The following is a 14,643-nucleotide window of genomic DNA, read 5'->3' on the forward strand; positions in this document are numbered from 1 at the left end:
CTGTAAATGACCCCCCAACAAAAATAACACGCCCAGGCATGTTCTCCCATCAGAGAATCAGTGTGACGAATCTGCAAACTGTAATATGTATATGTTGAAAAAATAAAAGCGTTTTTAGAGAAAAATACATTTATAAATAATTTACATATAATTTTATTACATATAAAATTCATTAAGAATATCTAGATTGCACGAAATATTAATTTCGGCTTTGTTAGAATGTGCCCATAAGGCGTAAATTAAAGCCTTGTCAAAGGCGCAAGTGGTTCGGTGCTCACCGGCTGGTTGTGGGTACAAGCAGCGTACGGGAAGAGCAACAATGTCCGCGATGGTGGCTTTCGGGCACTTGAAATCGTTCAAGTCGTGAATCGGTTCTGTTAAGGCGGTCCGATAGAAAGGCGACTTTGCCGTCGCCCTTTGAAAAGATCAGGTGGACCCCTTGAAGACCGGCGGCGAGGCATTCGTCGAGTTTGCTGTAAGAGGTTAGGCCAGCGGTCCAGTCCAGTCGGTGCAGATTACGCGAGACCCATTGGTTCTGGCGTTGTTTTGAAATCGCGACGTGGGATTTATTGTACGGCGGCGCGAATGTCCAGGAAATGGTTGCCGGCTTTGCCTCGACGGTGGTTATGGCCAGTTCTTTAACGATAAGGTCTGTAGTGCCGTCACTACGAGTGCACCCGTTCAGATATTCTAACTCGATAACGGCGGATTTCATAATAACTAGCAGCGAGTCTAAGTATGACCGTGTAACACCGAACAGAGGGTGAATATGAAACCTCAAACGACCGTTGGGTTTCTTTTATGTGGGCTGGAACGGCTGACGTCATAACGCGGACTAATTCCGAGGGGGGCGTGGTTGGATATGATGACGTCATTCCTCCTCGGATTCCTCTTAAATTTCTTGAAAATCACGTTTGTGCTTCTTCTCCTCGTTCTGTGCATAATGTATACAACGCAGTATATACCGCAAGCGGAACTGGTGGGGGCTGCAAAGCCCTTCTATTATAGTTTATTTTCGTAGAATTTTCCCTCATAAATGTTTTAATATCTTCTGTCAAGGGACCCAAGCCCAATGAATCAAAATAATAACATTGTTTATTCCCATCTATATAGAGACAAATCCGATGAGAACCGTTTCCTTTGTGATTATCTAGATTTATAAAATATAAATATTTTGAAGGATATATTTGGGTAGAACATCGCGCGGGTATACGCCCATGAATCCGCGGGTGCCTCTCAAAACCCTTCTTATGGTTGAAGCGTTCATGGCGAATCTACAACGACGGTCCTATTATGATCTATGTGCATTAAACTTTGAAACTCTGAATAAACGATCAATCTCAGCGTTTCGGGTACAGGTTCTTCGAACCCGAGTTCAAGTCTCAATTGTCCCTGTCGTATAGGGTTGTAATGATTTATATCTGACGCGGTACCGTCTTGAGTCAAATCAAAGCAGTAAAGCGTATAGCCTTTGGGAGAGTCCTCCATAGATATTTCGTTACCGTCGTCTTTGTAATGAGTACCAGATCCGGTAAACAGAGAATAATATGATCTAGCATAAAGACCCTTTTTGAAATTTGGTCGCAAAGGCTTAGCGAGTACTTGTTCTGAACCGATAATCGGATTAACAGAATTCACGTTAAGTTTTGGAATTCGAAAGGGTTCCAAATCAATTTGCCGTTATATGAGTTATGAGTTTCTAATCCCACGGTTAATCTGTTTGGCAAAACCCCTAAATATACGTTATCTATTGTAGTTTTTTGAATATTTGCCGAAATGGTAAAAACTTTCACTTCTGTCCAAGTGAATGGATATTTTGCTGTAGCTTTAGTCCAAGCCGATTCTAAAGCTAGCATTACTCGAAGGGCTACTCTCACTTTACGAATATATAAACCTACTTCGAGTATTTCGTGTTTGTACCACACGCCCCCTGGGGGAGGAGCTCCAAGCAAAACAAAACCCGGTTTATTACGGGTCATCCTGACTCTAAGACTGACGCCATTGGGTATGAATTTTGAAACGTTAAACATATCAGCGTGCAAGGCTCCGTACACTGTAAAAAAAGGGTTCTTCGAGGGTTTTCAATAGAACTCTTACGTTCTTGTTGGAACGCTAAAGCTTCTCAGACGTGGATGAAGGTTCACAGTAGAACAGGAAGGTTCTAAGCAGATCGTATCTAATTAAAAGGGTTCTTGTAATAACGTGTGGGGTTTTAATACATCCTTGAAGGTTCTTGAAAGAACATTCGGGTTCTTGAAAGATCCTTGAACGTTCTTGAAAGAACATTTGGGTTCTTGCGACAGCCTTAATATTTTTTTATCAAAGGCTGCCAGCATGCACTAATCGCACTTATGGTCTTCATCACAAATATGTCCATTAAGTCCGGCATTTATCCCGACGCGTGGAAATATTCTCTCGTTTCACCAATATTTTAAAAATGGTGCAGTCAACCCCCAAAACTACCATCCTAAATCGTTGCTACATGCTCCTTAAGCCTAGTCTTCGACTAAATTATGAATAAGAAACTATACGCCTTGTTCCTCCCAAACCTGCCAGTTCAACAGCATGGGTTCATGGAAGGGAAAAGCGTAAAAACCAACCTGTTAGCCTTCTGCAACGCTGTGAAACCCGTAATTTAAAGCAAAGGGCAGGTTGACTCAATCTGTATTGAAATGTCAAAAACCTTTGATCGAGTTTAACGTCAAATACTTTTAAAAAAATTATCGTACAATGGTTTAAAAGAAAATGTGTTAAATCGGTTAAAAAAAATAATCGTACAATGGTTTAAAAGAAAATGTGTTAAATCGGTTCAAAAGTTATTTATACGAAAGGAAGAACACCATAAAAGTTAACAAAATGATCTTATGACGTTACCGGTGGTGTACTTCAAGGTTCTTCAATTGACCCTCTCTTATTCAATATCTACTCCGCCGATGTGCTTAAAAACTCGGATATATTGGAAATTGCAGATGATACTAAATTAATTGATTATATCGGACAAGAACTGCGAAGAATTACTGGCTCACCTGATCAACATATACTCTTGGTGCAGTAAGAATAACTTGTCGATAAATGAATCAAAAACAGTAGTCATTTCATATACCAGATAATTAAGCAATAAAATTACTTCCGACTACAAAATTAATAAAAAAAATCACTTCAACGTCAAGACACTATAAGGAATAACCTTCGACTACCGCTTCTTATTTGCTGAACATATTTGTAAGACTCTCTACTACCAAAAAAATTTTGGATTGCTCACTTAGCATCGCTAAAAAGTTGAGTTCCAGGTACTGTTTTCTAACTTTGTATAAATCTCTAATTAAACCACGATTAATGTATTGCTCCATCATTGATAGAGATTAGAGTAAATTAAATCTTCATAAATTAGAAAAAGTTAAAAAAACATTTACCTATTACATGCATCGCTACTTTTCTAAAGCCATTCCATTTAATTATGAATCCTATCTCTGTCAACTAAACTTAGATACCGTGTCTCGCGCCTCTGACAAAAACGGCATATTATTCCTAAACAAGCTTCTATTTTTCAAAAAACTAGTTTCATACATCAAATATAATTGTCAAACCCAAAATTTCCGGAAAAAAAGAATATTCAATGTAAACACTTTAATAGTTCCCCACTAGAACGAATATTGGACACATGCAATAAATTTAACAAAGATCTGCTTTCTCCCAACAATAAATTACCTGATTTAATATATATAATTTTCCTACCCATTAATGTATTCTAGGGATGCAACGATTCGTAATATTTCGGAATCGGCCGATTCGATGCATCGGTCTCTAAAAAATCGGCTTCGGCCGATTAATCGGCCGAAGCCCCAAGCTAATAAATATGCTTCAGAGGCATTGCGCCGAATCCTAATCAACCGACCCCAATCCCATTGCACCGAAAAACCGGCACTTCGGGGTGTTCCCGATGGAATTAAAATAAACAAAGTCCCGGGAACACAAAGGAAAAATTAAATTAACTTAAAACAATTTAAGGCCTATGTAAAATGAACACAAGATCCAAACATTTTCTAAATTATTATTTTAAAACTAGAGATTATAAGAACAAAATAGTAATAAATCAGCAAAATATGACAATATTTAATAAATAAAACAAATTCCTAATATTGTTTTATTTTTTTACGTTATATTCATCATGAAAATACTTTTAGCCAGCAATTTTATTGTACTTTAAGCGTATAACTGCTCCAAAGAGGAAGAGACGTCCTCCTAACCAAACCAAACCTAACCTAACCTAACCTAATCTGGTTTTGAACGAGACCGTTTTATTGGATTAAAGCGTTTTGGTTTAATGCTTAACCCATGCCGAAATAGTCAAGTTCAATTTTCCCTTTTGCTGACACAAAATGCTGAGAAACTGGCCTTCATTCACCACAACCTTCCACTTCTCAAATATGTACCAACTCAATTTCAAAGACGTTAAATAATGTGCCTGTCCCGTTTACGTTATTTGTTAAATTGGAAACTTGTTAGTTCCTTTATACTAGCTCAAAAGATCAGATCTAACAAAAAAGAGTCGGCCGAAAAAAATCGGCCGATTACCTTAGAAAAATCGGCCGATACGATTATTCGGCCAAGTGGCCGATTCTTGTCGATGCATCGTTGCATCCCTACTATTTATGTAAAAAGGCAGGTCTCAGTCTGTTTTTCCTTCCAAGGGTTTTGATCCTACTTCCGGGTACCATAGGAGCCATGGATAAAGAATTCGTGTGAGGAAATTTGTTTTCACGCTATAGGATAGGCAACTCCCCTATTTCTGACTACACTGTTATTGAAAAAGGTTCAATTGGGGTTGGAATTTGCACCAGTAGAGGTTCAATGAAAAATAAGGTTAAATTCTGAACCTCATAAGGTTCATTTATCTAAGAAGGTTCAATGATGGTTCAAGAATGAGCCTTGCTAGGTTCATTTATCTAAGAGGGTTCAATGATGGTTCAAGAATGAGCCTTGCTAGGTTCAATTTTCTAAGAAGGTTCAATGGTGGTTCAAGAATGAACCTTGATAGGTTCATTTATCTAAGAAGGTTCAATGATGGTTCAAGAATGAGCCTTGCGAGGTTCAATTTTCTAAGAAGGTTCCATGATGGTTCAAGAATGAGCCTTGCTAGGTTCAATTTTCTAAGAAGGTTCAATGATGGTTCAAGAATGAGCCTTGCTAGGTTCAATTTTCTAAGAAGGTTTAATGGGGGCTCAAGAATGAACCTTGCTAGGTTCAATTTTCTAAGAAGGTTGAATGATGGTTCAAGAATGATCCTTACTAGGTTCAATTTTCTAAGAAGGTTGAATGATGGTTCAAGAATGAACCTTGCTAGGCCTAATTTTCTAAGAAGGTTCAATGGTGGTTCAAGAATGAACCTTGCTTGGTTCAATTTTCTAAGAATGTTCAATGATGGTTCCAGTATGAAGAACGTAAGGATTATCATCCCATGATGGTTCAATAATACTGCAAAAATATGCGCGTGATATACACGCATAGTACTATAATTATGGCAAAATAAAACTTTGGAGTTATATTTAATTAAACGCTGAAATTCCAATTTTTAACAATACCAAATAAATCCTAGATACCCTTTTTCTATTTAGTGTGAGGAAATTAAGCGGGCTCATTACATTTTTCCTAATTACAATATTTTTATTTATTTTTGTAAAAGAGAAAATTTTCAATTCCACCAGGAAATTCCGTTGAAGGTATTGAAGTTTGCTTGAGTGTGTCAAGAAATGTTATATTTATGCTTCCGTAAACACATTTCTTCTTCCCCTTTTTACTAACTGATTGTAATCGCAATCCATTTTAATTTTTAAAATTGTACCAATTATTATAGCAATTAAACATTGCTGCCAGTAGTAGGCACGGGTAGGCACGTGCCTACGTTGGAAAATTTTGGCCTACTTGGAGGGCCTCCAAATTTTTAAAAACGTGCCTATAGAGGCCTTCAAATACAATTTTATTTCTTACTTTAACAGTGTTTAATTACTTTATGTACCTTCACAGTTTATATTTCTATCTGTAAAAATCTAACACAACATCACACACCTGTTTGACATATTCGCTACACTATGCTTTTGAAATGTACAAGAGAGCATTTTCAAAACCGGTTTTCTTTATATTCAAAAGAACAAGATCACCCCGCTAAAGTGTTGACCGTTGACCCCCAGGTTACACCTCTCTTGCATAGAAACTAGTAAAATTCCCCTCCCTACCTAAAAACGGCTCCGTGCCTACACTGTACCAAAGTTTTTCGCCTTCTCGGGAGTCGGGACCCATAGGGACAACGCGATCGGCCAGTGAGACCGCGTGTTTAAAAAGGGTTAGGAATTTTTTTAGTTTGTTCATAATTAATTACTTTACGAAGTCTAAACGGCTAAGCGTTTTTCAACAAACTATTTGCGTATGAAAGAAAAAAGAACACGAAGAACTTAGTAAGTACTTTTAACATATCAATATTTATATTATGAAGCCGTTTAATTCCTAATTAAGGCAATATCTGTTTTACAGAATTAAGTTTAGTGTCTCGAAAACAAAAGGACCCCGCCGTAGCGAGGTTTATGAACATCGCCATATTTTGGTACTGGCTACTGAAGAGCTTCAAATTCAGAGATTCGGGTCGCCGCCTCTAATATAGTTATAAAACATCAACTTCACCAAGGGAATCAACGAATATCCTTAACGTGAGTACGATATTTTCTGTCTAAATCTGTAATGAAAATCCTTATATAAGAAAACCCTGCATGAAAATATTTACCGTTAAACGTATTTGTTTTAAACAAATTTAAGTGTTAAAGCTTAGAGAAACGGGGCGGGGCAGTGGCTCTGATGGCCAGTTCTCTGGAAATCCCCATCCAGAGCAGCTCTAGATTTTACTGGGAATTTTTTAATGGAAAGTTTTCTTCTGCGGCCATCTATCACGTGCGCGAAGTGCACAGAAATGTTTGGTGTTCCCTCGCTCAAAAAGCCCGCGAAATCTAAAATAAATTTCTTTCTTTCTCTCTCTCTCAATTCTCTCCGAGCGGAATCCCCCTCTCACTTGTACGAGGGAGAGGCGCTTTCCCCTCGCTTTTCTCCCTTCAAATCGCGCTTGGGCCCTTTCTTAAATTTTACAGGAATTAAAATTCCGTGTAAAATTAAAAACCATACTTCGACTTACCAAATATTTCGTGTTAAATTGCAATTAATTAACAATCTCTGATCTAAGCTCCCTAAGCAAATCTATTTTAAAAATGATATTGTAAATTGAAAAATTAAAAAAATATATATATATTGATTTCCTTTGAGGCTAATCAGAGAACCCTTCTGGTATCCAATTCAAGTATTAAGCCTCACCGTTTTAAAACGTGATCAGGAGCGTGTGATTTGAAATAAACCAACCAAAAAATATTAACGTAAGGAATGGAAACTCTCCCGTCCCTCTGCCTTCCACAGTATATGGAAATCATCTGATGGGAGTATGTTAGGGGGTTTTGTCGCCTGATTTCCAGTAGACTGTGATTGGTCCATTGTGGAGGCTTTTATATTGCGATAATCGTACCACGTGATATCAACCCGAAGTCTTGAGGCATAGTTTCCATTCCTTACTTTTAACTTCTTTGATCAAACCTACTCCCTATCGCCAGAAGTTAGGCTTACCTCGGGATTCATTGAGGATAGTAACGGGAATAAATTAGTCTGTTCTCTGCTACAATACGTTTTTTAATTATATAGGCGCCATGATTACTCTTATCTGATTGGAAGTTAGGAAAATCTATATTTTTTGTTGATTTATAATGCAATTTTTACTAGAGATATATTTAGGGAGTTTAGATCATAACTTCGTTAATTACGGCAAATTAATTCGAATCATGGTTTTAAACACTATTTTACAAGCCTGAATAAATTAAAAATCACTTTTTTTCACCATTGCAGTATCCCTTTAACGGTTAAGAAAGGCGGCTCCAGCAGAAAGTGGGGTTAGGAAGCTAACAGTTCAGACATTGCAACGTCACAGCAATTACTGGTGTTTGACTCATTCCACTGGTTGGAAACCCTATTTCTCCTGCAGAGAGGGCGCTGAATGACGTCATACCTTTTTCTCAACTGTTAGCTATCGACAGTTAGGTTTTCCAAAAAAAAAAGTAAAACTAGAACGCCATACTCAGTTTCAGTTTTTGGAACCAAGTTCTTCCTCCATAAACTAAAGAGTCCTAGGACAATTCTTAACTTTTCCTAAATAGGAATATCTTCAGCATTGAAAAATATTTTAACCCAAATTCCCTGCGGGCATGACTGTTTTCTTATATCCCATATTCAGCCAGTCATGATTAAGGTTCTAATTTTTTGCAAATGCTTTAAATAGCTGGTTATCATTCTGTTGCAACGAAAGTTATTGAATAATCACGATGGAACAGGAGATTTTTCAATGTTCTTATTGTCGCACAAAAAGACCATCACTTTCAACTTAATTAGCCCATTTACGAAACCTTCACAACCACCAACCAAATATGAAAATACAGTGTTGTGTGTCAGGCTGTCCTAAAGAGTTCAAAAGCTATTCAGCTATTAAATCGCATATATATAGAGGGCACAAGGTAGAAATTAAAAAGAACAAAAACCTAAAAGTAGTACCAAATTTGGCAGTTGAAACAATAGACGTTGATCACGAAATAACTCAGGAGGAAAATCATAACTATTTCCAGTCACATGATGAGTTACACAAGGGTACTTGTACTAGTTTAAACGAATTGAGTAACAGTGATGTTCGGTTTCTTTTACAAGTGCGAGAAGTTCACAAACTACCCGTGTCAGTTGCTGGTCAAATTTAAAAAGGGGTTGCCAGTCTACTAGCGCAAGCTTTAGAAATTCCAACCAGTAGCTTTTCGGACCCTATTGATGTTGTAGAAAGCTTCACTAAAACTATAAAAAATCCCGAAGCTTTGGAAAAGTATTGCCTAACCAATTTACGCATGATTGCACCCGTTGAATACAATCTTGGTTTTTCAAATAAAACAGCAAAAAGTGGAAAGCTCAGAATGGAAACCTTTCAGTATGTCCCTATATTAGAGCTTCTAGAGCTGTTGCTTAGCAAAAATGACATTTGGGAAGAAGTAACAAAAGACAAAAACGGAACGTCTGCAAAAGAAAAAGAATATCTTTCTGATATAGAAGATGGGCCAAATTTTCAATCTCACTGGCTTTTTTCAACAAATCGGAAAGCCCTGCAAATACAGCTCTACACAGACGAAATAGAAGTAGCTAATCCAATAGGGGCTAAAAAGGGTACACATAAGTTGAGCATGACCTACATGGCACTTGGAAATATAAGCTCTAGATATCGTAGTAAACTCTCGAGTATTTATTTGTTGGTGGCAGTTTTGGATAAGCATCTCAAAAAATATGGGTATGGGAAAGTTTATCAGCCTTTAATAGATGATATTTCTAAACTAGAAACAGAAGGCTTAACCGTATCAAATGGCTCAATAACTGAGACCTTTCATGGAACTGTACTCACTTTGTCAGGTGATAACTTATCAAGTCACGCTATTGCTGGCTTTACACAATCATTTTCGAAAGGGCGGGTCTGTAGGTTCTGTATGGCCTCGCACGACGAAATTTCCAGGAAATTTAAGGAGAGTCAATACGTTTAAAGAACGGAAGAAATCATAAATTACCATGTTAAAAATGTTGAAGATAACTTTCAAAATTCCTCCATATATGGGGTTAAAAACAAATGTTGCTTCAAACAACTAATAGACTTTAAAGTCTCTCAATCTTTCCCTCCTGACTGCATGCACGATTTATTCGAGGGTATTGTACCAAAATTCCTCCGCGTTTTAATAGTTAAATTAATTAGGGACGAATCTCTCACTCTAAAACTAATAAACGAAAGAATTCTTAATTTCAAATACGGGCCAATAACTAAATCAAAAATTCCGAGTACCATCTCGGACGGCGTTATTAAAGGGAAATCGAATATAAGTGGCTCAGCTTCCCAAAAGCAGTGCTTGTTTCAGTTATTTCCGTTAATGTTTGGGGATTTAGTTAGTGAAGGAAACGAGACATGGAAGTGTATATTACTTTTAAGCGAGATAATTGAAATTATTTGTTCCCCCTTAGTAGAAAAATCTTGGCTTCCATATCTTAAGATAATTATAGATGATTTCCTAGCATTAGCGGTAGAACAAGAATTAGATATTTTCATTCCCAAGTTACACTATCTGATCCATTATCCACGGCTGTTGGCTGAATTCGGACCTCTTATTAAATTGTGGTGTATGAGATATGAAGCAAAGCACAAATTAAAGAAATTATTAAGCGGTGCCGAAATTTCATTAACGTCCCAAGAACAGCTGCTAAACGTCACCAATTTCTGCAATGTTATGAATTAAGTGGACTTAACGGTCTAATACAAGATCCAATAGATGACGGCAAATCAGTTTTAATAAAGAACTCAGTGTTACCAAAAGCCTTTTGGAAAACATAAAACTACACATGCAAGCTAATTATCCATCGAAAATGGTTGAGAACCTTTATCAATCGCCAACGCTTCAACTTAACGGAGTTAAATACCAAAAAGAAACAGTTGTAGTCATGGACCTATTGCACAGTGAAGATATACCATTATTTTTCAAAATCACAAATATCATACAATGTTGCAATATATGGCTTCTCTGTGGAAGAGTTTTTGTTCCAAGCCGATTTAACAGTCATTACAACTCATATGAATTATATGATGCGAAATACTGGAAAATCATAGAACCGGGTTGCGAAAGAAATGGTTTCTACTCTCTCGAAATCTATTCAAAAGATGGAAAGCTATATATTCCACTACGGCACTGTCTGAGCAAATGGACTAATTTGTAAATGTTGCGTATATTGTATGTGTGTTCCTCTGAATGTTTATTATATTTAAAATTCCAGTTTTTATGTTTTTTCTTCAAATAACTAGTTAATTCCCTCTTATAGATGCCGGAGTACCATGTTACTTATGGTTTGTCCAAAAAACTGCTAAAACTGGTAGAGAATGCTGATTACTCTGATTTATTAGAGCATATTTTGAATTCATTCAAAATAAGTAACTCGAGCGACAGCCTCTTGTTACAAGTTTTTCAAACTAAGTATGACGATTGGTTGGACATAGAACACGAATTACCTGACGATGGCTCACGTCTGAAAGTTACACTTAAATCTCAAACCGATGACATCGCGGCAGCTGAATGTAGTCCCAGTACATCTGAAATCAACGACAATGAAGCTGTAGAAACAGTTAATGGATGCTCAAGGTGCTTAAAATAATTTAACCTCAATTGAAAATGTCAGAAATCAATATTTTACAAATAATTTTGTTTATAGTTCAAGTTTGCAAAGGAGGCCGATATTTCCTCTTGTGTATTCTGTGCCAAGGTTTGCTGTGGACGTTGAAAATATGATTTCCAAAAAAGACGAAGATGTATTTTCAAGAAAGATGAGATCAAAAATCATAAACACTTTGTATGAAGATTTGTCCCGCTATACGAAGTATGATCTTGTATACCCTTGGAGAGGCTTTTTCCCTGGTTATAATAATGTCTATTTATAGGTATCCCTCACATGAACAATATATTGAAGTTGTGAAAAGACTTATTCAAAAACACAAATTTTTGAGTGATCGTGATGAACACGGAAACGCACATCAACTCACAAAGGCATATGTAAGAACACTGGTCACTGGGATTATATTTATGATGCTAATTGTTATTACACAGACAACATGGTGGCAGTCGCTAAAAAATAAATTTAAGCATGAAAGATTTCCACTAATTGGGGATTCGGAAATAGCGAAGGCTAAAATAAACCATGGAGCCTCGGTACAAAAAAAAAGAAAAGCTAAAGATCTGCAACCAGATGACTCGCAACCAGGTGATTCAGATGGTTTAAATATGAATGCAATTTTACCAAAGAGAAAACGACTTGGGGTATGCTTTCCGCTTGAAAAAAATATTTAATATAAAACTAATGTAATATGCATATTCTACTACAGAATCCGTCAAATGGTGATTATAGGGGCGAAGACGAAAAGAGTGTGAAACCTCATATTTCCCAACTCCAAAAAGAGTGGAGCAAAAGTCAACCAGATGATATCACAATAGATCTAAAGATGTCCGTAACTCTGGTATATAGGGAAGCCCTAGCTGCTGACGAAAATGTCCTGATATCAGATATTTTTGCGCAATTTCCAACTTTGTTTTGTGAAAAACAGGTGGGTGAAAATTATTTTAAAACTATTATAAATTATTATGTAATTAAATTATATTACAGATGTATAAAGAAATGAACCGACGGGCAAATCTTAGTAGCCCTATAGAAAAAATTGTTATCAAGTTTGCTGAACTTCACCATGAGAAAATTTTAACTTTAATTGGTAAAAAGCCGAAAAGGAAACATTTTATCAAAAAATTGTATGACTACTGTGATGCCTTAAGTAGCGAAAAGACTAAAGGTACTATTTATTACTTTAATTTATACTGTTGAAAAATTAGTCAACCCTCATTAAATTTAGATGTTAGGATCTCTGCAGCTATGGTTGGTTTGCCTTATTTATTCAATGAGGAAATAACTCCTTGGGTTTCTGAAAAGGTACATGTTTTGAAATTAGTTGTGATTATAGTTTTTTTTTTTGAATATGCATCTCATTGAAATATCTTATCCAAGGATGACGCATCAGCAACCCCTTTGGTCAGAGTTGTTCACGACACTTATTTCACTAAACCAGTTAGTGTTACAATAGGAGAGGAAAGAATTCAATGTAGTGATGTACTTCATGCCATAGCTGTTAACTTCTCCTGTTACTATGTGTTCAATTTAGAATACAATACTAAGGTGAAGAGAACTTTAGAGTTCGTGCAATTTGCAATTTTAAAAATTGATCCTCCAAAACGCATCCCAGCCTCTTTTCAAATTATTGTCAATTCACTCTCTGGGTGTTAGAGAGTGTAAGCTGTATCTTGGGCAGAATAAAAAGTTTTTACTTATGTATTCTACCATTCAAGAGCTTTTATTTCAACCTGTCAGTTGTTCCTATTTAAACTTTTCAAAAGCTCATACATAAATATTTCCATGGTTCGGATTAGAATTTTTAGACTGAGCTTTTTTGAACCTTTAGATGGATCGTATTTGAACCTTTAGATGGATCGTATTTGAACCTTTAGATGGATCGTATTTGAACCTGTAGGGGATCGTATTTGAACCTGTAGGGGATCGTATTTGAACCTGTAGAGGGATCGTATTTGAACCTGTAGAGGGATCGTATTTGAACCTGTAGAGGGATCGTATTTGAACGTGTAGAGGGATCGTATTTGAACCTGTAGAGGGATCGTATTTGAACCTGTAGAGGGATGGTATTTGAACCTGTAGAGGGATCGTATTTGAACCTGTAGAGGGTTGGTATTTGAACATGTAGAGGGATGGTATTTGAACATGTAGAGGGATGGTATTTGAACCTGTAGAGGGATGGTATTTGAACCTGTAGAGGGATGGTATTTGAACCTGTAGAGGGATGGTATTTGAACCTGTAGAGGGATGGTATTTGAACCTGTAGAGGGATGGTATTTGAACCTGTAGAGGGATGGTATTTGAACCTGTAGAGGGATGGTATTTGAACCTGTAGAGGGATGGTATTTGAACCTGTAGAGGGATGGTATTTGAACCTGTAGAGGGATGGTATTTGAACCTGTAGAGGGATGGTATTTGAACCTGTAGAGGGATGGTATTTGAACCTGTAGAGGGATGGTATTTGAACCTTTAGACGGATCGTATTTGAACCTTTAGACGGATCTTATTTGAACCTTTAGACGGATCTTATTTGAACCTTTAGACGGATCTTATTTGAACCTTTAGACGGATCTTATTTGAACCTTTAGACGGATCTTATTTGAACCTTTAGACGGATCTTATTTGAACCTTTAGACGGATCTTATTTGAACCTTTAGACGGATCTTATTTGAACCTTTAGACGGATCTTATTTGAACCTTTAGACGGATCTTATTTGAACCTTTAGATCGTATTTGAACCTTTAGACGGATCTTATTTGAACCTTTAGACGGATCTTATTTGAACCTTTAGGCGGATCGCATTTGAACCTTCAGACGGATCGCATTTGAACCTTCAGACGGATCGCATTTGAACCTATAGAGGGAGCTTATTTGAACATTTTTTTAGGGTTCTTCACTGAACCTTTTTTTGAGGTTCATCCTTGCGCCTTTTAAGGTTCAGAATGGGTTGCATGTCTTTGAACCCGAAAAGGTTCAATTCTGAACTTTTTACACTAACAGTGTATAGCTTATTCTGTATAATCTGATTCACCTTGGGTTGTCAGCACGCGTTGAGCTCCGTTTCCGTTCCGTTTCCACAACTCTTTCATTTGCCTCTTCCGTTTCCGTTCCGTTTCCACAACTCTTTCATTTGCTCTTCCGTTTCCGGTCCGTTTCCACAACTCTTTCATTTGCTCTTCCGTTTCCGGTCCGTTTCCACAACTTCTTTATTAGCTCTACCGTTTCCGTTCCGTTTCCACAACTATTTCATTTGCTCTTCCGTTTCCGGTCCGTTTCCACAACTTCTTTTTTAGCTCTTTCGTTTCCGTTCCGTTTTCGTAATATAGATCG

The 14,643-nt window shown here is 37.0% G+C and overlaps 1 protein-coding gene and 1 long non-coding RNA gene across 2 annotated transcripts; both read left to right on the forward strand.

Moving 5' to 3' along the window:
- Positions 1–10,846: 10,846 nt before the first annotated feature.
- LOC149622317 (uncharacterized) lies at positions 10,847–11,298 on the forward strand. The gene is made up of 2 exons (XR_016374980.1): positions 10,847–10,993; positions 11,051–11,298. It is a non-coding gene; the product is annotated as an uncharacterized LOC149622317 (long non-coding RNA).
- A 61-nt stretch (positions 11,299–11,359) lies between these two features.
- LOC149622318 (sterile alpha motif domain-containing protein 3-like) lies at positions 11,360–12,969 on the forward strand. The gene is made up of 7 exons (XM_089853560.1): positions 11,360–11,520; positions 11,582–11,693; positions 11,748–11,957; positions 12,023–12,241; positions 12,301–12,481; positions 12,542–12,618; positions 12,694–12,969. Exons 1-7 carry the CDS (start codon positions 11,429–11,431, stop codon positions 12,967–12,969), a joined length of 1,167 nt encoding a protein of 388 aa, XP_089709686.1. The 5' UTR covers positions 11,360–11,428.
- The last annotated feature ends 1,674 nt before the right edge of the window (positions 12,970–14,643 follow it).

This window comes from Phalangium opilio, unplaced genomic scaffold (genome assembly GCF_054372755.1).
Source record: "Phalangium opilio isolate 3A_F unplaced genomic scaffold, DU_Popi_V2 ptg000194l_1, whole genome shotgun sequence".
Lineage (NCBI taxonomy): Eukaryota > Metazoa > Arthropoda > Arachnida > Opiliones > Phalangiidae > Phalangium > Phalangium opilio.